This window comes from Coloeus monedula (assembly GCF_965178545.1).
Source record: "Coloeus monedula genome assembly, chromosome: 6".
NCBI lineage: Eukaryota > Metazoa > Chordata > Aves > Passeriformes > Corvidae > Coloeus > Coloeus monedula.
The window spans coordinates 10039711-10064805 of record NC_138786.1 but is presented as its reverse complement, the minus strand read 5'-3'; the positions used below and the strand labels follow the sequence as shown (position 1 = coordinate 10064805).

The following is a 25095-nucleotide window of genomic DNA, read 5'->3' as shown; positions in this document are numbered from 1 at the left end:
ACCACTCTCATGGATATTTTTTACACAGGAAAATTGCAGGGACATTTAATTCCTTCTCTTTGTATAGATGGGGCTGTCTCTAAAGCACAGTAATTTTATTAGGGGTAGAAAAGGTAAATTCAGTGACCTCTCAGAGCCGGTGTCTGTGTGTGTGTGGTGGTGTGAGAATTGGTTGTAGAGTCCTTAAACCAAAAGTCAAGACAGTTCTGATGAGATATCCTCCCTGTGTATAATGATGATGGTACCCTAGGAGTTTGTTGAAAAGCCTTCATGCACCAGAAATGGTGCAAGATGTGCAGATTGGTAGCACAGTCATACACCTGTTCCAGTTATTGGTGCTCTGCTGTTCCAAACTAGACATGAGCAGTAGGGATGTTCTGGGAAGAAGTGCCATGAAAAGTTACTTGGCTGGAACCTCTTGTCGTGTTTTACCATGTGCAACAACAGATGGTGAAATCTATACCCCAGAAAACCATCAATAGTGGAGGAGCTATGGTAGCAAACTGGTGAGACAGCTGGGAGCTGGGGAGTTTGGTGGGTCAGATTTTACTCTTGGCTTGCTGTTGATTTTTTAAATCCATGACCTTTTAAGGTGGTAAAAATAATCACATCGTGTAACATGCACAGATTTATGCCTATGAGGTGTATTAAAAGCATAAACCAATTCTAAAGAAAAAATAAAAAATTCCTTTAAATATTCCTTAAAATCAATGGCTGCAACAGTGTCAAAGTAGATGGTTCTTGCCCTAGAGAAATAAAACAATTCTAAACATCCATATTCAGAAGTCACTTCTACAGTTGCTAGTAACTTAAAATTATTTATGCTGGTGTGTATTTTTTAATGAGTACAAGTACTAAGAAGTTTATTTCTGACATACAAGGGGAAAGTACAAATCCAGAACACTCATATGGTTCCCATTTGACAGAAAGTTTGGTCCAGGGATTGAATGAATTCTGCAGTAGCTGGGACATGCAGGTTTGGTGCACAGAGAAGGATGCTCGTTGAAGACCTCATTTATTGCACTTCTATCCAGCAGTGTGTGTTTAGGGGTCATACAGGCAAGACACTAGACAAAAAAAATCTAGAAATAACTAACTAAACTGGTGCTTGGGCTTTAGATTTCATCTTCCAAAACCAGGTCCTGAGCTGAGTCAGGCTCAGGCTTGAAACCTGCCTGGTCCTGCAGACTTTCTAATTCTCTCCGCACTTCCTGAATGACGCTGCTTTCCTCATAATCAGAGAGAAGATCCTGGGGGATCAAGCTGAGAAAGGGCATCTCATCCACGACTAAGGGATCTTCTTTTTCAGTGTTCTGGGTTTCATTGGCAGACAGCTGACACACAGATGTAGACCTGTGGCTGTTGGAAAAAGGCACATCTGGTCATACAGTACATCATTTCGTGTTCTTCTTCTAGTTCATGGAATTCTCCATTGCCTCCTCACATAAAAACATGTTAAATGCACAACGGATGTACCCCAGCTGGCTTCACAAGCATCTGATTCTTACATGCTTGACAGCTGGAGAGTTATAAATGTGATTTCCACATACAGAGATCCTAACAGCACAAAATGTTTGATCCTGGCACACAAGATGTCGGTGGCTCTCAAAAAAAACAGGTAACAAACAAGTGTTACTTGAATCTTTAAATTCGGATAGAAAATTCTGGGCAGTTCAGCTATATTCACACCCTAATTAATTTCTGTGTTTCTACATCCTCATCTGAAACATTGTTCTGACTAGACCTGACATTTGCTGACAGATCTTCCCTGAGGTTAATGGTGCATTAACAAAAATTTTGGTGATGAAAGGATGGGATCAGCTCTGCTTGCTTCCTTTGATGACATTTATGAAACAAAATGTTACCCAATTCCTTTTCAAGCATGAAAAAATGTAGAAAGAGTTGGACACAGAAGAGAGAAATAATAATCTACATCTCTATCCCAGCTATGATGTCTTGTTGGAAATTAATATGATGCTGGTAGCATAGGAGCAAACTTGGAGAGTTTATTTCATAGAAAATGTAGGTTTTCTAAAAATGCTTTTAGCAAAACTGAAATGATCTCACTTTCTGCCAGTGAAACTGCTGACAATGCAAAGAACTCATTTTAAGAAATATTAAAAGCATGAGCTATGAAAAGTTTGTGTTAAAATACCTTTAACATGTCTCACATTGTAAAGCAAGCAAAACATCTGACAGAAGCCCAGTCTCACACAGGAAGTTGGTGGACAGGGACTGCGTGCGGAGGATTGGAATGATGCATCTCAACAGCTGTTAGTACTGCCTGATTAAAAAGCAGTACCAGCCCCATCAAATCACACACTTAATTCACACCGGATTCATGTGTTGCCAAACTTAGTTGGGCACATCTGTGTGGGACAAAGCAGAAGGTTTCAGTGCTACAGATGAGAGAAGTTGTCAAAACCTTTTCTAGTGAGGAAGAATCTGTGTTCTCTATTTACCATAGAAATAGACCCCTCAAAAATTTCAAGCAGCTTGTTTGCCCAGCTTTGGTCCTTACCTGTGGGGCTGGCAGCTCAAGCCACTTGCACAGGGGCAGTGCTCCAGCACTCCATCGGGCTCCAGGTCCCAGGTGATCAGGTTGAGAAGCCTGTTTGAAGGATCATGGCAGGGTTCACCTTCCTCAGGTAAGGGCGTGCACACAGGAAACAGCAGCTCTGCAGGCCCAGAGTAAAGTCATTTTAGGAGAGGTTGTTATCTGTCTGCTAAACTGGGATGACCCTATGTTCAATTCTTTATGCAAGATATAAAAAGACAGGCTTGATCTCTTTTTAAGTCCACTTACATGTTAGGGAGCTATAACCATGTTTTTTCCACTAGGTGGGAGTAAGACATTTGAAGTTCATCCTTAATGAGCACAATCAGCTTGACTCAGAGGCCAATGTCAAGACAGTACAGCACAACTCCAGCCCTTGGAGATTCCAAACTCTTCTAATCCCAAGAAAACTAACATTACAGTGAATCCTTTGCAATGAGTAGCATAAATAGTTCAAAATCTGAATAGAAAAATACCTCTCTCCTTTAGAACTCTGTTATTTTGCTGCAAATACAGAGCAATTGTTCAGAGACTAAATAATGAAGTTACAAGAACTGCTACTCAGACATTTAATTTATTTTAGTAATTCTGCTGTAGGCAAAGCTGTCTGATGGCATTTGGGACTTGGCACCTTTGTTCCTACACAGGGCTGAATTTCAGCCTGTGTAAGAAATTATTTTAAAAGGCTGTGTCCTTTGGGTTTCCTCATGTCAGTAACTCACTGTCTCAGTCTGGAATTCAGCTCTTCCAGATGTTCCTATAAAATCTCCCTTCCTCCTCTTGTCTTCAGTCACCTCATATGGCAGGATAAAATATGAGAAGAATTCAAAATCTGAAGTTTTTAAACCAGGCTTGGTCAAAAGACACATATATGTGTGTGTGTGCACAGACACATGTGCTTCAATGTATCTGACCTATCAGTTCCCAGTTTCAAAACATTATATACTGAGCAGCGAATACTCCACAGTTTACTGAAGTTTTACATGAAAAATATGCATTGTTATTAGGACAATCTTTTGCAATACTCTAGTGATGAAGAAAGGCCTTGAGGTTGGGCCTAACCTGAAAAACCCTATAGCCCTGCTAAAGCAGACAGCCACAGAGAATAAAAATTCATTGCTACTAATCAATAGAAAAATTTAAGTTCTAATAAGAGTATTCTATCAATGTTCATCAATGTTCTTACCTATTGATTTATTTATATATATATATATATATATAGATATAATTTTCTCAATAACTATATATCTATTGTTCCTTCCTAACCAAACTTAATACTGAAGGTCCACTATGTAATGCTCCACATTAACATGGGAAAGCTGAGCAGATCCTCTTTACTTTTAAATGGTGTTGGAGCTTTCTCCTTTTATTTCCTGGAATGTCCTGGTGGCCTGATCCACCAGCAGGCTGAGAGTGGGACAGGCCCAACCATCAGTACAAGGCCTCCTCTGGTTCATAGCAAGGAAAAAAGCTAGGGAAGTATCTACCTGCTGTAGGGAGATGGCTGGAATTGTGTCCTGTCACTACTAAAATAAGGTGAGCTGTGATAAAGGCAGTGAGGAACTGGTGTGTATAAACCACCAGAAGAAACTGGACCTCAACCAGACAGGACTGGGGATTGATTTCAGGCCCGAGACCTTCTGCTCTCCCTTCTGTAAATCAAGTTTCACATTCCCATGTGGACTGACAACATAACCTGGGATGTCATTCCTCTGTCTCTCTTGGCTGCCTGGTGTGATGCCCTGGAAGGCTCACATAAAACTTGGAGTATGAAATGTATCTGCACTGTGATTCTGATGCTCTGCTTGCTGAGAGGAAGGAGAAGCCACTTTCACACAGCTCATTAATTTCTTCTGCACATTTTTAATTCTCTTATTTTTGCTTTATTGTGTGTAAATTTGACATAGAGCTCTGCTGCTTTTAAATGCCTAAGACTCCCCTTTAGAAATGTAAATTTTTGTGCTTCTGCTGCTGGTCTCACCTCTAGTGTGCAATGGGCTTTGCTTTCACCAGTGTGCACCCCATCAGGCTGTTTCTCACTCCTAATTCTATCGAAGTTTTATGATGGAGTTAACACAGCGCATTCCACAGGCCAAGGGAAAACAACCTGTTGATTCTGTAGAGATTTAATAATTTTCCCTGGGCTGAAAAGAGCCAAATAGCAACGCCCCTGCATGATGAGATGAACAGGATTAACCCCTGAGTACCTTTCTGGAAAGCACAGCACGTTCCAGGGTTGCAGTCATGCTGGTTCTCACAAATGGTGCCGTTCTCCCCTTTGGCAGTGGCTCTCGTGCACTCACCCCACACACAGAGCTGCTCTCCACAGCACTCCACATCCCGTGAGCAGGGCTGCCAAAGGCAAAAGCTCCTGAGAAAACTGGCACTGTAGCACTCATTGCATGTATCACACACAGCTACACACAGAATTAAACCCTGAGCCTGAAGACAACAGTATGTACTTTAAATATACGTGTCATGTTCCCGCTGCTCAATAGAACTGCGTCATTTCTCAGGTTGAGCACACATAGAATTCTTGCCAGACAGGAACCTCCACAGCAGAGCAGCAGCACTTCATCCAACCTGGCCTTGGACACTTCCAGGGATGGAGCATCCACAGCAGAGCAGCAGCACTTCATCCAACCTGGCCTTGGACACTTCCAGGGATGGAGCATCCACAGCTTCTCTGGGCAACCTGAGCCAGGGCCTCCCCACCCTCACAGGGAAGAATTTTTTTCCAATATCTAATCTAACCTGCTCTCAGTATGAAGCCATTCCCCCTTGTCCTGTCACTACATGCACTTGCAAAATGTCCCTCTCCAGCTCTGTTGTAGCCCCTTTAGGTACTGAAATGCTGCTCTAAGTTCTCCCGGGAGCCCTCTTTCTGCAATCAAGGGAAACTAAAATTAATAAATGAACCATCATCAATGGAGAACATTACTGGTTTTTTTCCATTGTTAGATGCAGTCGGGAATTTACAGTTTGTTCAGAAGAATTGTTTTCAAAGAGCAAAGCAAAAAAAAAAAAAGTCTTACTAAAATTCTTATTTTAGTTGTAATAAGAACCAGACCTCATTGGTAACTAAGAATCTTTGAAAAAATCTGTCTGAAAAAAATCTCTTTGCAAAACAGAAATGCAAATCTCTAGCTAGAGGTACCTTTGTATGACAAGTGCCCCAGTGTTTCAACTACACACACCTAAGAAATCAACCTAATAAAAACCATGTGAGTCACTTTGTTTCCTTTTTTAGGTCGTCTGATTAACAATCTTAAGGAGTCATAGCAGGTCAGTGTTTCAGCAGCTTTTTCCTGTCTGTGTAAAGCCCTGTCTGGGCAGCCATAAAAAAATCTGTATTTCTTCTTCAGTGGATCCCACAGGCAGTGCTTAACAGAGGGCAAGGTGTAGGACTACACTGGCACTATGAAGACCTGCTAATTAAGTTAAAAAATGCTCTGTAATTGTGGAGCTTCCAGGTTGGGGAATTGATCCCACCTCCTTCAGCCTGAGTTCACTTTACAACAGAAGTGTAGCTAGGATCCAGTTTTTACTTTCTTTATCCTACAAGTGTTCTACTGAGAACTGCAAAGAAAAGGTAGGGAGAGGGGTAGGTGTTGGGTCATCCCAATCTTGTGTTTTAATTACTCCATGTTAACATAAAAACTTTTTTACCCTCATGCAGAAAGCTTTGCAGCTTCTTTTCCATCAATTTTGACTTGCTGACATTAGCAACAATAACTTACTGGGTTTCTAAAAATCACATTAAATCCCATCTCATTCAGGACTTACTGTGTGCTGGGGCTTGCAGAGCTGACATTTGTATTCAAAGGTGGAGAACTGGCAATACTTCCCTGTTTCACAGTCTTCATCGATGATACACTCCTGAAGGAAAGGATAAAAGCGTGACTTGCTGAAAATTCATCCCTCTCCTTGAAATACCAGAAACTCTTCATTAATTACATTTCTTACTTGGGGCTCCTTGTACAACCATAGTTCTGTAACAGACCAGTGTCCTCTCCCTGGCTTATCTGAATCCTCTGGCCTCAAATTGCTGGGTGGCTTCACTTCTTGAGTGCATGGCAGTGGGGAGAACACAGGGAGCAAGTGGATATATTTGTGTCTGGTTCGGGGGGTGGGGGGGCTGTTTTCCCATCTTAAAAATTGTGTGATTAACCCTCTTCTCTAAAATGTCCTTTTTTTTTCCCCTCCAGGCTGGAAACAATGTAGTCAACACCATTCTGAGTCCCCTGTACTCCAGCATTGGTTTGGACCATTGTTAGTGGGAAGGGAAAGGAAAAAGCAAAAGGAATTACACAAAAATCCTTGAATTCTCTGAAGTAAGAACTTGGCTGCTCTTCAGCAGACACTAATCTCACTTGCTGGAGCAGATTATCTGTGCAACCTCTATGGAAAGTTTCCACTAAGCATCTCATTTTCTTCAGATCTTCTCCAGATTCAGCCTTTTGGAGGGTTCTTGCCATGTGTGAGGCAAGGCTGCTCTGCCTGAATCAGCCCTGTCTGAATTACCCACTTTGGCCACCTCAGATGTTTCCAAGCAGTTTGATTACCCAGAACATAGAACACAAGCTGAACACGGTCTAGGGCCTGACTCTTTCCAAGTCAATGACTCGACATTCAAGTTACATGTTTATAATTCAGAAGAAGTCATTTTAGCTGTTTTAAGGAATTAGTATCACCAGGTCTAGGCTGCTATAAATTACCACAACGTTTTTCAACTTCATTATCCCAGTAGTGTGTGTGTTCCACTTTTTTTTTTTTTTTGCTTTCCTGTTATGATAAAAATTCTGTTAATGTGAAAAATGTTGATCAGCTGGTGGCAGTAGACTGGGGCAGGAGTGGAGGACTGAGAGCTACATAAGCAGGTGGATCAAAATCCAAATATCCAAATGTTATAGAGTATGTTGGAGGTTTTGTGGTTCCCAGTGAGCAGGCAGCCACATCTCTTCAGCAGCTGTGCTCTTCTAGGCCAACTTGTGTAGCTGTTGGTAGCTTTGTTGGCTGCTTTGATGAATCCCCTGTATAAACCATACCCAGAATAGACCCCACTGTTTCACTCCTGTTCCATCCACTCTCAGGCAAACAGCCAGGTCTCGCTGTACTCAGGTTTTCCAACTGTCCTTCTCCATAAAGGAGAAATCTTGCCATAATAGTTTTTAAGCTCATGGAATAACTCTCTCTCTAGCTCTAAAACCACCTAACACCAAAGTTGCAATTCTCCAGTTGCTGCTTTCTCCTGAATTAATGAGTCCCACACCAAAAAACTTTTTCCTCTTACTGAATTGTGTCCCACCAGTTCAGACATTCAGTTTTATGAGGGTTTCCAGTCAGGGAAAAAAAAAATCCCTTTGTGGGTTTCTTTCCTGGCCTGTAAAAGGCTTCCTTTCACATGATCTCTGGGAAATAGTGTGCCACACTCCAAACCAATTTACTTCACCCAGATATCCATAGTCAATGCAGAACTCAGTAATGCTTACATGCAGATGTGTAACCATATACATTTTTATTATTATTTATTTTTCTTTCTTTAATCAGGCAACAGACCTTTTATAATTCAGCTACCTTAACACAGAATAGTTGCTGGACAAGGAGCAAATCTGAACATCTTCATCAGCTGCAACAGATTCTGAACAATCCATTTTTTCCTGGAACTGTGCAAACTAAGTTATTTCTCAGAATATTTTGTCTTTGCAGGAGCTGCTGCATAAACTGAGGAGAGGGAGTGTTGGGTTCTGATGTGCAGCAGGGCATACAAGTTGGGCAGATAACTTAAAGGCAGAATCAGCCAGCCACAGTGATAATGATGTACATCCCCCTGAAATCCATTTTTGTGTTACACCAGTTAATTTAATGTTGTGGAAAAGGAATATGCTGCTTGGGAAGTGCTAAAGAATAATACAGAGTGAAAGCAGCATTGCCTATTTATTAATGGGAGTACTGGAAGCCATAAACAACAGAGGCCAGGATGGAGAATCCCATGCTATGTACCTGTAAGGACTTGCTCAGCATCCTGTGGACTCTTATTATAATATTGTGCTCTGCAGTGAATATCCTGCAACACCTGGAAGCAATTTGGGCATTAGGATCTCTTCCAAAACCAACAGGGAAAAAAAAAAAAAGGAAAAAACCAATGAAAAACCCACTCAACAAGAGAATGAAAATCATGGAAAAGATTCCTAAGTCTGCTGAAACAACTGCTGCTGAAAGAAACTTCAGGTTTCTTGTCTTTGGTAGATTATGCCAAAGATTCTTGCTTTCCTAAAGAATGCTTAGTGTCCATTTTATTTGAGAATAAAACAGTGAGTGATGCTGGTGATAGTCAAATACAGCAGCTCCCAGACCACCGAAACAGCTGGTGCAGGACTGTGCAGGTCAGAGCTGCTGGGACAAGCTTTCACAGGAGTGCTTTCCCTCAGGCCTTTGCACACATGGAAAGGCACAAAAGAAAAGAGTTTTCTTCCAGTGTGATGTGTCAATCTGCAGCCCCCAGGGCCTGGCAGGTGCCACAGGCTGTTCTGGCAGACTGCACTGGCTGGTGGGATGTATCCCACTGTGCTGGGCACCACGTCAGCCTCTGCCCATACAGCACACCAAGGAGGATAGAGGGACAAGCAAAGGATTTCTCATTTCAAGTTATGAAAGCAGAGCAACATGGCCAGAGTTAACCTAATTTCACACAGAACCCACTTTCTTTGGCAGTGTTCACCTGGTTTCTGTACCTCACTATGGCAGTATTTTTAATACTCTGTTTTGCTGATGATACAGTATGTACTGAAATAACACTCACTTTCTTTGCTCTTCTTCCCCTTAATCCTTAATTAAAACCCTAAGAGTAGACTAAAAAATACTCTGATCATGTCTAACCTTCAAAATGGACTCACTGATTTTCATAACTGGCATTTGATTTGTCTGTTCCCTCTCCCCACTCACACTCACCCTGCCTCCATTCTCAGAAAGTTCTTCTTCAAAGATAACTTTAAACAAAACTCTCTCTTCACTACTCATATCTTCAGCCAATACTTGTCAGGGACTGTCTTAAGTGAGACTTTCTCTCCTTCTTTAGAATACAAGAAAGCAGAGGAAGGCACTGCCATGACTTAATATACAACTTTTCTGTGGTTCTCTGGCATGAGAACAGTGGGATTCAAGCAGGAGAACCCCTTCTCCCCTCCTTGTGTGATGGCCCAGTTTGCTGGCTTACTGTGATCCAGTTACAGTTTGTGCCTACAAACTTCTGAAGGAGCTGAAGGGAGAGGCAGGATTGTTTTCTGCACAGCTGGTAAGCCAGAACAGCCCTTCCAAAGTGTTCATTCCTAACCCTCTATGGATTTCAGGTTTCCAAGCCATGAAGTAGAGAGGAAAAAATCAATTATTCTGGAGAGGTAAGGAAGTTCTGCCAGCAGAAACACAGCACAGGAAGCAATGCTACTAAAGCAAGTCGTGTGACAATTAGAAAATGAGTTTTAGTAACAACCTTGGAAATGCATGGGGGCATCTCGGCAGTATTCAGGGATAACTGTGCTCCAAAAGCTTCTCTGAACAAAAGCCCCTTTACATGTCTATTAAAAACTCCCCAGACAATGAAATTCCCATTTCAAAAACCTTTAACTCAGGTAGAACTCAGTGTTAACCTCCATGAACCATAGCTACAGATCCTTCCCAAACAGTGCCAGAGCTCACCTGATAGCACCCATGAGACAACAACAATTCCAGCCATGGCTGAAGTGCCATGTTCACATTGGAACTGACATCTCTTAGCAAATAGTCCTTCTAAGAGTTAACATTTCTGTGTTTACAAATCCCCTTCTACGTTTTGTTTCAATTTCTGCAAGTTGTTTCACGTAGGACTGGTCTCTGTCACTGCAGCAGATGGCAAAAACTGCTGAGTAGTAAGGAAAAAAAAGAAGCACAAAACCTGTTTTATATCCTACATGTATTTAAAAAAAAGGCAGAATTACATAGCAAGGAATATTGTTTTATGGAAACTACTACTTTAATTTGAAATGCAGTAGCATTCCAGTTCCTAATCTCTCAGTTGTCTAGACAGGGCATGTAACGCAGTTGTCTTTAATGAGATATGAATTAATTTGCCTTGAAATACCTCAAAACCTCTGTAATACTTTCCAGCAGTGCAAACCTCTCACTGCTGTCCTGCCAAGTACACAGTACTTGTAAAATTAGGAACTTCTGTTAAAAAAAGACGTCCTGAAAAGAGCAGACATGAGCTGCAAACCGTGGTAGGGGTCACATCCCAGTGCTATGAGGGAAAGCCAGCTCTTTGGGTGGCTCTTCAACAGGAATGTGACTTCTGAGCTCAAAACTAACAAACAACAAAACACAAGTCCTTTGGTTTTGTCATGAACTTCTCCATGGAGCTAATCTCATCTGATTCCTTTCCCCTGTTTCCCAGAAGCATTTTAATTGGGAAAATTTCATTTCTGGTTCTCCACATGACACAATATAAATGGATGCAAAATATGTCTTCATGACATAACTGAAGGTGGCCTAAAGGCAGTTCAGCTTGGCTTTAGGTACCCAAAGAAACACAGCTATATTAGCTTTAAAATGCTGTTAAAAAGCTGAGAGAATTGAGGCAGTCTGTGGCCCCCAATAAACTGCTCACCACCAAAGCATCCCTTTCTACACCACCTGCTTATTCCCACCACACAAACAGTGATCCTGTCACTGATCAGACCCTTATGCAGTCAATGCTCAGTGTCAAAAGAGGAAATAAAGAAAATATCATCTTATCCACAGCTTCAAGGAGCTGACTCCAATGAAAGAAGAAACTACACCCAAAAAAACAAAACTGAAAAAAATTCCTCACAAATGCCTCAGAATAATGAGGAAAATGGTGCCCGGATGCTCTCTCAGAACATGCTCTGTTCACTCTTGGTCAAAATCTCTCTGTAAGCCTTGCAATAATTTAATAGCAGGTCATTCTGCAGAAGCAACCACTTCATTTTCTTCCCTCACCCTTTTTTTCTCAGTAATAATAACCTGATCCTGGCAGGACTACAGCTTCTGCAAATGCTCCCATGTAGGAAACACAGTGCCAAGTACTCATTTCAATCTATTTTGCAATGGTATCAAAGTGGGCACATGAGAAGAACTATTCTAATTTGGTAGAAAACCCCCATAAATTATATATCTGACAGGTAATTAACTTAGTCTGGAAACTAAGAGCTATCCAGCTAAGAAAGAATAAAAGAACTGTGTCTATGTGTGCGTATATGTGTGTATATATATATATATGTGTGTGTGTGTGTGTGTATATGTGAGGTCAAAATACTGATGCATGTTTATAAACAAAGTTTTCCTAATAAGTTTGCAATTAATGGTCTTAACAGAGAAATGCATCTACCTGTGGATCTGTTAACTGGAGAACAACAATTCTTTAATCTTTGATAAGCAGAAGCTGTGTCTAAACACTCATGGTCTGAGAGATCCTGGGTTTTATTCCAAATGTCCTGAGCTCCAGTAGCAGTTGTGGAGTCACTGCAGAGCAGTGCCACAAAGCTCCAAAGTGCCATTATTTGTAAGTAGCAGTAAACACACAAAGACACAGCTTTGATGCAATGAAGTTCCCTGGGAGCTGAATTTTAATGCCGGCCGCTCTTGTCTCTACAATTGGCAGCTACAAACTTTCCATGATTCACTACTGAACTATGTCAATTTTGCAAATTTGTACAAGCAAAACAACACAGAGTAGCTGTACACAGTGAGGATGTGAAACAGCTGGGTGAAAAGGAAAGCCTTTGAAAACAAGATTTCTGTACTTAGTAGCTGCTGGCTAATCTTAATCACTAAACTAAGAGTAGCACACTGAGAGTAAGATGCTGACCTGTGCCCCATCCCTCACAGAACTGATTTCAAACCCTGAATTTTATGGGATTTGTTCCTATATAATATACTTTTTTTGGTAGTCTACAGTTGGAACAGACTTATTAATTGTGCTTAAGGTGCCAGCCAAGGATAATAATACTGGAACAGAAGTACACTGGTAAGGATTCACATTCAGTGGATTTTACCCATGGCAGAGTTGACAGCATAAGACACTGCTGTTACTGTAGAAGAAATCGAATAGTTTATTTTCCATGAGCTGTAGGTGGAAGAAGAAGGGGTTTGAATTAAAGCAATAGCATTGGAATAAATCATCTCCAGCACTCAAGGATTTTGGGAACACGGAATCCATGTCTGCCTAAGGATGGAGCAGGCATCTGGTTCATAGATGTTGACTCTTTGAAGCTTCTTCAAGACCTCCTCTGTGGGGCATTTCTTGGGATTACAAAAGCCTTTTTTATTCCCTTAATTTAATTTTCCAACTGAAATCATGTGCTTAGAGGATATCAACAACATGAGATGACAACTATCATGAATATTCATTCCATTTCCTAAAAAAACACCAATGAGGAAGAAGGGGAAAAGGGTCTTCAGCACACTCCTTTTCCAAAAGGGACATAAGAGTATGAGCGTGTTACAGATTTCCACCACGTATGAAGTCCAAGACAAACACCTACCAGGGGACCAAAACTTTCCCTTGCTGACAGCTGTGAGCTCTCTTGGACCCAGAAAACCCACTGAGGCTCCCCTTTGCCTGACACCATGATGTCAAACTCTCTGTGTGCTGTAAGATCCTGCTTCTCCCCCTGGACTTCCTAAGGGAAGAAGTTTGAGGGATTCCTCATATTATATAAATTCACAAGCCGGCTCTGAGTCATTTCCAGACAGAATAATGAGTAAACAGATCCAGAATTCCCACCCCACCCTGTATATCTTTTGTACAACCATGCTGCATTACAATATATTACTAACTGGAAGGGAGAGTGGACTTGTTAGGAAGGAAAGAACCAGGACAGGTGGGACAGGTGGAGGGGGGTTCTCTGTAAGCTGCAGAGGTGAAGAACCACGAGTTGGCAGCTGAGGCACTCACCAGTGGTGCCCCTCAGTGACCCAGCCCCTGCAAAGGCCAGGCAGACACTCACTGCACAAAAGATGCCAAAATGCTCTTTTGTGAATCACATGGGAGGAAGAACAAAGTTCAGACTCACTCAGCTGACACAGAAATGCATTTCTCAAGGCATTGCATTTGAAGCCACCATTCTACAGTCCTTCCTTCCTTCCTTCCTTCCTTCCTTCCTTCCTTCCTTCCTTCCTTCCTTCCTTCCTTCCTTCCTTCCTTCCTTCCTTCCTTCCTTCCTTCCTTCCTTCCTTCCTTCCTTCCTTCCTTCCTTCCTTCCTCTCTTTCTCTTTCTTTTCTTTCTTTCTTTCTCTTTCTCGTTCTCTTTCTTTTCTTTCTTTCTTTTTCTCTCTTTCTCTCTCTTTCTTTCTCTTTCTGTCCTTTCTTTCGCCAAACCTTTGATGAAACAGAACTAAACAGAAACAACTTCACCACTTTCCTTCAATTTCCATGGTTTAGCTTAATAAATCATAGTACAAAACACCATCAAGCTGGACTGGTAGCATCTCACACCTCTTCCTGACTCCAAACAACTGCACAGAAGGCCGAGGAATCACCGATCACACTCATTCTCTCTCCTCCTACTCACTGGTATAAAATCAGTCCCATCCTACAGATTTTGTAGAATCTAACCCTCCTAAAGTCCAGGTGAAGGTTAGATAAGACTTAGGCTCATCATATATGTGTCACAGGGCCAACCTCCCGGCCACTGCAAATTCTGCCACCTTACCTGTGACAACACAGATGTAACCAGCTGCAGATTTCACCCATTTATTTGCATCCTTTGTATCTATCTCAACCAATCTAAGATTATAACAGATGCAAATAAAAGATAAAAAGACAAAATACCTATGCTATACATCCAGTGCTGTAGCCTGTATTTCCTGTAGCTTTAGCTACTGTTGTTACCCTGCCAGCTAAGGCTTGCTGTTTCATTAGATAATATGGTTTCAGCTAAAATCTCAAATAAGCAGCTGCTGGAGCCAATGGATTAAGTCATGTAATCAAAACCAGTGGAAAAAAATTCTCATTTGCCTTAAAGCCTTTCCTCTCATGAGTAATTTGCTACATGTGTATGGCAAGAGGAAAGAAACACTGCTGATGGACCTTCAATAAAGATAATCCATACTGTGATCTCTTAACAGATGTCACAAAATGGCCACCAGCCCACACGAAAGAGTCACTCTCCTGACTGTATGTTACCTTAAAGAGAAGACTAAAAAGCCCCATTTCTCTGAGAATAAATATGTTGATCTAGGAGAGGCAGAAAGTAAAATCATTCATGGTGGTTTGTTTTTGTATCTCCCTACAACTCGGACATGATCTGTAAAAGACAATCACACAGGCTTGGATACCCAAACCCAGCATGTTATGAGCAGGAAAACTGAACCAAAACCAGGGAAAAGGAAAACAACCTCCCTTTGACTCTCACTAATCCCTTATCACGGCTTGTTGGCAGAAGAGATGTGGCAACCAATGTGCAAACAAGGGAGAAGCGGGAAGCTTCATTCCTCCCTGCCCATGGAAAACTTCAGACAAGGCAGGATTTGTACCCACAGCTAACAAGAATGCTGTGAGCTTTAGAAGTGGTGCATGGACACTGGTGAAGCACTGGCTAGAAGAGAAAGTTTTGGACCCTTCAGAGGAACTCACTGGTTTACCAGTCTGTTCTTACTAACCATGCTGAGAACATTGAATCAGTTCTAGGCACTGTCACTGTGTTACAGCAATACCTTATTTTTGGCCAGGAGAAATTCAGCACAAGAAAAGCTTTCCCTCTTCAATATTTAGCTACTCAAAGGGCAATAGTGCAGAGAGATAAAAACGGTGAGGTGGCTCTTCAGCCGACTTGATTTTGCATTAAAATATTCTTTTTCTTTGGCGTTTAGCTGGAACAGAAATACCACATTATAGCACAGGAGGATGTGGCAAATTTTTTAACAATTCTAAATACAGGCATAGACTGGAATTGCTAATGAAGACTTTTGGAATATTTGTTAGTACTACACAGTTTTGTTTCCCTAACTTGACAGAAAAAAAACAACTTACACTAAACTAGACTAATAGGAAATATTAAAGGAATCCTTGTCACTCTCTTAATAGGTTTTTTCAGTACTAACAAAGTAAACTTACTAAAGCTATCTGAGCTGCTTCAGACTCCCACTGATACAAATGAGAGCAGGATTTGATACCTTTAATTAGGAGTAACCCTTTTGCTGTTGCATCAGTTACTTGCCTGGAAATCTAAGCCGCCATTTAAGAGCAAAAAAAACCAGTGATACTGATCTGTGTTCTCAGACCTTTGCTGGTTGTGTTTTCAGCCAAAACACCTGCCTGGCTTGCCTCACCTCTCAGCAAAAGGCACCTTGCTTCTCCTGCCTCTGATAAGGTGTAGCAGCTGCTCCCAGCTGCTTGTTTGCTCAGAGCCATCGAGCCCGAGAGCCGAGTGAGTGCATGGAAACCGCAGCCTCACTTCTCACACCGTGGCCACTGCACCTCCACAGCGTTACAAAAGCACTGATGTTTGTGCCCACTGGCCACTCCTGCTCCTCTGTGTGCACCCATGACTTTCCACACAGCGTTGTCTGAGAGAAAACCAGCTCAGGATGGACTGAGTTTAGCAAGCAAAGATGTGGACACTGAGGAGTGTGTCAGGCAGCTGGCAATTACAGAGATTTCCCACCTTCCTCTTTGTACAGGATCAGACTTGACACTTGTATTTCAAACTCCTTCTGGCAGGTCTTTCCATTCACTGAGGCTAACATTCAGATATTTTTTTTGGCCATGGCCCAGTGAACATCAGATGATTGTCAAAAACACTGGGTTTAGATACACTGTGACTGACAATAAGGCCATCCTATCATCATGACCTAAATTAAATCTCTTAATATCTTTTGCATAACTAAGGAGCATTTGCTGCTTATGGAGTCAGCTATGAAGTCTCACATATGCACACAGTCCATCACACCTTTCATACAAGAAGAATATGTCCCTCTCTACAAAAAGATTCACAGCCTGAAAATACTCCAGATTAACTAGAGCAACTCAAAATGCTAATTGAGCGATTCTTCTCATCTTTGGCTAAATCCTGTTTCCCTTTGCACCCTTCTCCACGTCATTTTCTACTCTAACAAACACAAGCTACTTGTCCTCAAGAGCTATTCACACTTGCCCCAAAGCTTTGTGTTCTACATTGTCAAGACTGAAACTGAAAAGGGAACAAAAAAAGGGGGTTCAGTAAAATGGTAAGAATTGGTTAAGGATGTCTAACCCAGCCTGTCTGAGGAGCCATGGCTCTCTAAAACAAGTACAATTTGCCTTATCTACTCCTACACCAAGGATTACCTAAAGAGGGGGTGTTGTGCAAAGAACTGCACTGGTCCAGTGATTATTGGAGCACAGCAGGCTGGACAGCTAACAGAAAAGCAAACTTAGAGTACCAAGGAATTAAATTATTAAACACACAAAACCTACCAGATTTAGATATTATGTGATTTTTGGCTAGACAGAGACCAGGATTCCAACTCAGGAATGCACTTACTGTGTCTATTGATAGTTTGAGGTTGCTGAGTGCAAGTCACCAGGGACTAAAAGTGCTGTGAAAAATTAAACAAAAAAATTGGACCCAAATATAAGACTGCCCAAAACAAGAGTCCTCCCTGAGACATAAGGGAGCAGAAATCAACACCAAGATGCTGCATTTTCAAATTTCTGCCATTGACTCCTCTCCTGCAGTGATGCTGATGGAAAAATTGCAATTTCCATTGATTGTTCCTTCTCAATTTCCAAAGCTTCCTTTCTCTACAGCACTGGTAGGAACTCCTCTCCTGGAGCAGTATGGGCCTCGAGGAGAGCAACTCCAGTACGTGTGGCTGAGAACGTTTGGTGAAATCATATACAAGTTGCCCCAACAGGAACCAAGTGGTTACTTTGGCAGTTCTGGACATCAGCAGAGAAGTGGGAGCTTGAAGACCTGCAGCTTAACCATTTAAACCACTATTTTTCTCTAGAAAAGGGGGAAATTGAGCTATTTTCTTTCTTTTTACTGCTGGAATAAAGATAAAGGCAGAGAAAAGGTTTAAATGAGGCTGTTATAAAAGGGATGCCACCCATTCTGTCTGTACAGATAAACCAGGACCTGCCAGCTCAGCTTGTAAACCCAGTTTCACAGTGATACCTCCTTGCCCAGAGCTCCAGGGGTGCCAGCAGCAGCCTTTCTTATGGAGATAAAGGCCAGGGCATCACAGGGTCTCCTCCTAAGGACGTGCTGGTGTTTGAAGTCCCTCTCTGAGCAGCTGCTGTGTTTGCAGAAGGTGTGTCCCAAATAACAAGTGTGCACACAGGCACACACCCACATGGTGGAGGAAGGGCAGGCACCTCGCACAGAATCGCACCCAGGGCAGCTCTCCTCACCCTCCCACAAAGGAACTTTGACCTGTGCTGCACAACTAAAGAGAAGGCACAGCCATGCCCTCAACAGCCTCTGCCACCAGGGACAAGCAAAAGAAAGGAATCTGCTCCACAGTGCCAAAGTGAAATGAGAAATGCATTATATCCTTCCAGTTGCCTGGTTCACTCGCCCTAGATACCAGCATCCTTAAAAATCTCTTTCAAAAAAGAGAATTGAAACCAATCAGATATACTTCCATTAAACTTTGAAAAAGAAAAACCCAAAACAACACAAAAATCAACCTTGCTAAAAAGAAAATACTGCTTTCTAAAATTATTTCTCAAATTACTAGAGACAAGAAAAAAGCTCAGGTACACTAGCTTTGAATTGGAAGAGAGAGCTTATGTAAAATACCACTCTGAATGGAAGTGAGAAGAAATGCAACTAAATCTTTGTGTAGCAAACCTTACTAGTACCAATTTTGTTTCCTTTTATTTTTCATCCGTGCTTTCCCTTGGTCAGGCTAATGTATCACAACTGAAACAGGTCTAGCCAACAAGCTAGAGAAGGTTTTGATTTTCAGAGGATAATGGGGAATGCTATTATTTTTGCTGTGCTCTGTGCTTGAACTTTTGACTGAAAATACTCTATTAATTTGCAAGCTAACCAGTGCTCCCTGGAGAAGTAAATTACAGAGTATTTGAGCCTTAAATCCAGGAACAAATGGATGTCAGGCCCTCCACAGACTTTATGCCCATCCAGCTACCTCTTGCCTGTGTTTGGCCTCTATAAAAACACGAGTCTGCTGGATTGAAGCCTGACATCAGTAGGGGTGACTGCCAGCGCTCAGTGATATCCGAGAAAGTGAATGTGAGTCTGGGAATGTAAATGGGGCCTCCCAATAATGCAGCACCTCTGAGGAACTGGACTGCATTGCCAGAAGTGGCAAAGAGCCCAACTCCCCTTCTGGAGACTTAAAACACCGATAGCCTCCTGGCCATAAAAGCACTGCCAAACGAGCCATCAGTAACAAAGAGCAGTCTAAGGAGAATGCTTCTGTGAGGCAGAGCCAGGAAGAAATACTCTGAAAGGAAAAGTCTGTGTGTGGAGAGTGTTCCCTGGTGTATCTGCACTTCATGTACCTATTTGTGTGTGTATTGGTACCGGCTTCAGGAGGACAAGCACTGTGATTTAAAAGGCAGGCACAACCTGTTTCCCACAAAGCTGCTTCTCCAGTGCTGGATTTCATTCCAGCCAATAAGTGGATTTACTACTGCAATGCAGACACATCTTTGCCTTCTTGTGACGCTTTTGTGTCATCTCTCAAAGCCCAAAAAGGTCACATGAAAAACTTCCAGTGATTTCAGAGGCTTGTAACTCAGCACAGAAAATAAATGTAAACTGAGGAGGTGTAGGGTTCCAGTTATCACAAATTACTGCAGTAATACATTACATAGAGTTTGAATTTCAAAACAGGTGGTTTAGGAAGGTGCTTGGAAAATTCTTCTTTTTACCACCCAAATTTGTACCTAAAGTGCAGGAGCTGTGGGAATCCTTAACTTTTATAAGGCAAGCCCATAAACTCAACCTATGAAACCAGTGGAATCACTCCTCACCACCTATTGGTCTGTGAAGCCTGTAGCCTGGAGAGTGACTGGCACACGTCACAATGCCACACAAAACTTCAGGTATGAAAATTTGTGTGCATAAAAATGACCTAAGGGCCCAGTGCAAAGTTTTCTGCAGCTCATTTCCCAATTCTTTTACCTTAAGTTTACAGATCTAAGCAACAGTTGCCTTTTAATTTGGGCAAAAATTTTCTTCTACTTCATAGATCTCTCCTCAGCAGCACCTTTTTCCTTGCTGTAACACAAATCTTCCAATTCTTAATTGCATTACTCCTACAACATTTCTGTGCCCTTGCAGTACCAAAAGTGATTCATATTCCTCCTTAATGTTTAATGTCTGCAAGCATCTTCAGATTTACTTCTGTTAGGCATCTCTCAGTCAAATTAATTTCAGGCTCTCCTTAAATAAGGACCAAGTACATCCGTAGGCTGTTTTTCATTTAAGTTGGCAACCTCTAAATAAGGTGTTTGTACCAGGGGCATGCTGAAAGTTCAAAATGAGTGTGTGTGGGGGAAATAAACATTAACAACTGCAGTTCTGTTTCAGCAGCTGCTGCAGTGGGGATGCTGGCGAGGTTAAAAAGTTTGCCTTTGTACACTGGATCTGAAGATGATTATCACATCTGCTTGGAAAAAAACCCATTTGGATTGTCTTCATTGCATATAATGAATGCATATAAAATAATAATAATTATTAAAAAGCACTGTGTAGGATGTTAACACTTTGTATAAAAGCAGATGTAATTTAGAATAGCTACAATTTATTTTATACCTTGACTTTTCACTTAAGCTACAAGCTTTGCCAAACAGTAAAAAAAAGTAAAGTTGCTTGTGTATGCTATATTTTGCTACTTGCCATATTCAAACTTAAACAGCAGTATAAAAATATGAGCTGAAAGAGGGAAAACTTCAGAAAAGAGGCACTAGTTTCAGGTTCTGTGCTCATTAAAACTAGAAACTACTGCCATAATTTTTTCTTTTTTCAGTGTTTTATAAAATAGTTACAGAGCTGCTTCTGTGAAAGATCTGGAGGTAAGTTACTCTAAAAAAAGCCAGGACATGTTAAAGTAAGTCAAACCACAAACTATTAGTCAGATGAAGCCAGCTATCAGAGGAAACCTGGCAAGGCCATTCTTACTAAGAGCACAAAAAAGAGTCCATTTTGGTAAGACTGTAACCAAAGAAAACCCAATTTTTTTAAGTAGTGGTATGTGCTGAATGTCTCATGTGACTACTGATGTTTAGCAAATGGACCTGTGCTTGCAAAACTCAGGTAAAGAATATTCTTGCTTTTTAAACTTCTTTGAGAGTCCTTAAACAACCATATTTTGAGAGCGGAGGGGTTTTATTGTCCCGTCTCTCTCCCTTCTCCTCAAAGTGACATTTCATAATCAGTTGTCCATCACTGTGTTAGGCTAAAAAGCAAATAGAGCCATATGTTGTTCCACAGATTCCCCATAAATAGATGATTTGGGGTTATTTTCAATTGTTAGAAGTCCACAAAGCAATTTTTTTTTGTGGAAGACACGGTCAGTGTTATACTAAGGGTTTATCCACACTCACTGGAAAGGGCAGTGTAACTATCTTTTTATAATTAACATTTATATTTAACAGACAAATTGAATGTTCAAACAGGTCAACTAACCACAACACTGAAACTCTGTTTCCAGTTCATAATATTCCTAAGTTAAACTAATTAAAAAACACAAACTTTTTTGACTGCTTACGCCAATGGTTTTGTGTGTTTTAAAAGATTCCAAAATTTTTTGTTAGGTGAACTCTGTCACAGTCTTCTGAACAAGGAACCCAAAGTATTTGTTTGATTTTCAAAAGGAAAGAAAAGTGCTCACTTACATGATTTCTCTTGTTTTCTCCATCTCTTATAGATGTAATAACTGTCTCAGAAAAAACTGTTGATCCAGTTTTGTTATCTGTAACCTGATACAGGAAAAGAACAAAACATCAAACTACAGTTTTTATGAGTCCTTTGTGACTCTCCGTCCTACATTCTGCAATAATTAACCCGCTCCCATCCCCTCTTTTATTCCCATTTTGCTGTCACTCTTAATATACCCTAATCTGAGGGGGAAAAATAGATGACAGGGCTACCTCCTTTCCTATTTAAAATGACACTGTAAAGAAGCTAACTGAGCAGGAGATGGTTGGGTTTTTATTCCCCATGCCATAGCTGTATCTGTGTCCTATTTTTAGCAGGCACTTTTTCCAAAATAAATTATTATTTCACACTAACCTTTCATGATGTGTCCTAAACACCGTGATTAGGCAAGCACAGGAGATACAATAAAACCCCAAAGTCCTTATCATCAGGGAAGTTTACATTCCAAATTATTGTGTGAATAAACATGTAAAATTGGGGTCTTTTTTTTGAAGAAAAGGTGTGTAAGAATGGAGAGCTCACCACATATAAGTTTTCTCATACCTTATCAATTTCTTGATGAGTCTGAACAGTTCTGTTGCCCACTCTGGTTTCCATGTTGGACTCGTTATGGTAGTTGGGAGGTAAGCTTTCAAAGCTGACTTCTGACAGCTTTTTTGCCCCTTCCTCTTCAGCTTCCATCTGCCAAATTGAGAAAAAAAAACCCCAAACAACTGAAAATTAGCAGAAATGTCACAAAAGAGACCGAGCCATGCCTCCCGTGCAGGCCCCAGTGACGGACGCTGCCTGCTCCAGACCCTGCCTGCAGCAGCTCTTGAATGGGCCAGAAAAGCAGGGCTGAGCTGAGCCCTTGAGCTCTGGGCTGTTTAAGCCCAAGTCAGTCCCTGTGAGGGGAAAAAGAGTGCAGGGTAATGGCAATTTGGTATCTGCAAAGGCTGATGCCAGTCAAGAGCCCAGCTTTTCTGTTCTTCACAGAAAACCACCGAAGACTTCAGACAGACTTTCCGATCTGACAAAGAAGAGAAAATATTCTGGAAAGAGAGAGAAACATCTACAAAGCCCCTTGAAGTCAACAGAAGCAGCCCTATAGATGAGGGTGCACACATCCAGAATTTCATTCTCTGTTTCAGTTCCTACTGTCTTTGTTTGTGGGATGAAGAAGGGCGTGAATCTTGTAAACACACAAGAATAAATCATGCCCTTTTGTTATTTGCAACCACTGTAACAGAGCTAGGAGGCCTCAAGTTCAACCAGCATGAACAACAGGATTTTTCCCAAGACAAAATGTCTCTTGGTGTGTCTGTTTATTTTAAACAACAGTTGCAAATCTCTCTGAGTCCAAACCATTTACCTCCTAAGACTCTGCTCAAACAATTCACACTTTGTGCTGTACACAGACCATTCCTCAATCCAGAGCTGACTATAGAAAGAGTAAAACAGGCAGAAATGTTGATTACATCCTTAAGCATCTTTGCAGCATTGTAAAGAATGGTTTGTCTCAGTGTGTTTGCAGTCTAAATGAAGTGGATGACAGAGGTAGATTTCAGCAACCATCCAGATGACTGTAAAAGTTCAGAAATTCTCTAATTACAGTAAACCAAGGTCTGTTTCTCAAGCAGGCAGTCAGTTAAGGGTTTTTGTAGACTATGTATTTTTGAATGAGGGGAAAAGAGAACTTGAAAGGAAGATCCTTAACAGGAAGGGGAATAAAAAGCACACAAGAAAGGGCAGTGCTGGGACAAGGTGTTTTGACAGCCATATAAAACAATGGCTTGGGGATTGGTCTCAGTTCCTGGCTTTGAAACCTGTGCGATTCTGGGCCAGCAATTTGAGATCAAGACACGCAATTACATCACAAGCAAGATGCTACTCCACACATTTTCAGGACACGTACAGCTCTGAATCCTAGTTTGGGATACCCTCGTGCGCCTTAGCTCCTGCTGCACAGAGACAATCAAGTAACTCTTCCCTTCCCTCCTCCCCTCGCCACGTCCTGTTCCTTTCTCTCGCCGGGATGCAGCCGCACCATCGCCTCGCTGGCCCGGGCCACCCCGGGATGCGCACACAGGGCGAGCCCCGAGGGGCCGGCGGGCACCGAGCCGGGGGGCCCCGCGCTGCCCAGCCCGGAGCGCGGGTCCGGCCGCGGCTGCTCCCGGCGGGGCCGGCCCCGGCTCCTTTGCGGCCGGCGGGGATGCGGAGCGCGGCCGGGATGCTGCCGGCGCTGCCCGCAGGTGCGGCCGGCCCGGGGAATACGTGAGGAGGGAACCCCCCGCGCCCCCCGCCGCCCCCGCACCTCCTGCACGGCGTTGCGCAGCTTGTGCTGCGTGTCCTCCATCAGCGCCTCCACCTCCCGCAGCATCTCGCCCAGGCTGGCCGCCCGCCGCCGCCCGCCGCCCGCCGCGGGCAGGCACAGCGCGGCCGCCAGCGCGGCCCCCAGCGCGGCCACCAGCGCCCATCGCCGCATCCCGCTGCCCCTCCGCTGCCCCTCCGCTGCCCCTCCGCTGCCCCGCTGCCCCTCCGCTGCCCCTCCGCTGCCCCTCCGCTGCCCCTCCGCTGCCGCGGCCCCTCCGCGCTCAGCGCCGGCGGGCGGGACGCGGCCGGGGCGGGGCGGAGCGGAGCGGGCGGACCCTCGGCCCCCGCCGGAGCCCCCGCCCTGGGAGCGGGGAGAGCGGGAGGGGAAGGATGCTGAGAGAGGCGGGGAGGTGCCGAGGCAAAGGAGCAGCGCGAGTTTCCCGTTCAGACCCGAGACCTTTCGCTCTCTCGGTGTTTTGAACGGGTTTGATGGGAAGAGGAAGGTGCGAGCTGCGCGGCACCTCCATTATGAGCTTTGCTTCCCAGCGAAGGTTCTCAAAAGATGCTTTCAGCTCACAGGGGTGACGCGTCCTGCACCCCACTGTGCCTGATTGATTCCCCTCAAACTTCTTCTAAAAAATATTCAGGCAGCATCATAATTTTGTAACTGTGTGTCTCTTCCCCAATTTCCACATTATTTTTCCTCTTTGTGCTGTACCCCAAGAATTTCACGGACGTTTTTTGCTGCAGTCAGCTCGCAGCTCCAGGGCAACACTGTTGTGCCGGGATAGCACTGTCCTATAAGTCTCATTTTATTTTGCAGCCTGGGTGAGAGGTAATGGTGAGTAAACTATTAAAATCCTGAAAATTTCCTGCAAGTGCATTATTACAATAATCATTAGGCTAAACCCAGTGCTCCTGGCAGGCTGAGGCAGCTTCAGGCAGCTCTGAATGCCGGCAGAAATGCAGTAGAAGGCAGCAGAGCTGGGAATGCCTGTTTCTCCATAGGGAAACCCTTCCCTCAGTCTCCCGGCCACCACACATCGTGCTTCTGTTCAGTGCCACAGCAGGTTTCATTCTGGACACACCATGAATCTTAGTTTATTGGTACAACAGTTTGATTTTTCTTTATTTAGATGCAAACCTCTTGGACTACACAATGTATGGAATAAAGAATGTTAGCAGTTGCCAGGAATCAATGAAGAGTTTAACTGTGTTCCCTCACATTGCAGGAGGTATGGCATATGAAACAACCCTGTAGTAGCAGAGAAATGTTTAGACAAGGTACTCCTCTTTTCCACCTCTGCCTTTATGGTTAGGTTTCCAATTCATCCACTGCCTCAAATCAGCTTAATA

At 42.8% G+C, this 25095-nt stretch overlaps 1 protein-coding gene across 1 annotated transcript; it reads right to left on the bottom strand.

Moving 5' to 3' along the window:
• Positions 1-721: 721 nt before the first annotated feature.
• Positions 722-23911, bottom strand: DKK3 (dickkopf WNT signaling pathway inhibitor 3; the record flags this gene model as incomplete). The annotated part of the gene is made up of 7 exons (XM_082283664.1): positions 722-1359; positions 2522-2678; positions 4765-4909; positions 6344-6436; positions 21405-21488; positions 21991-22128; positions 23741-23911. 7 exons carry the CDS (start codon positions 23909-23911, stop codon positions 1116-1118), a joined length of 1032 nt encoding a protein of 343 aa, XP_082139790.1. The 3' UTR covers positions 722-1115.
• Between the last annotated feature and the right edge of the window lie 1184 nt (positions 23912-25095).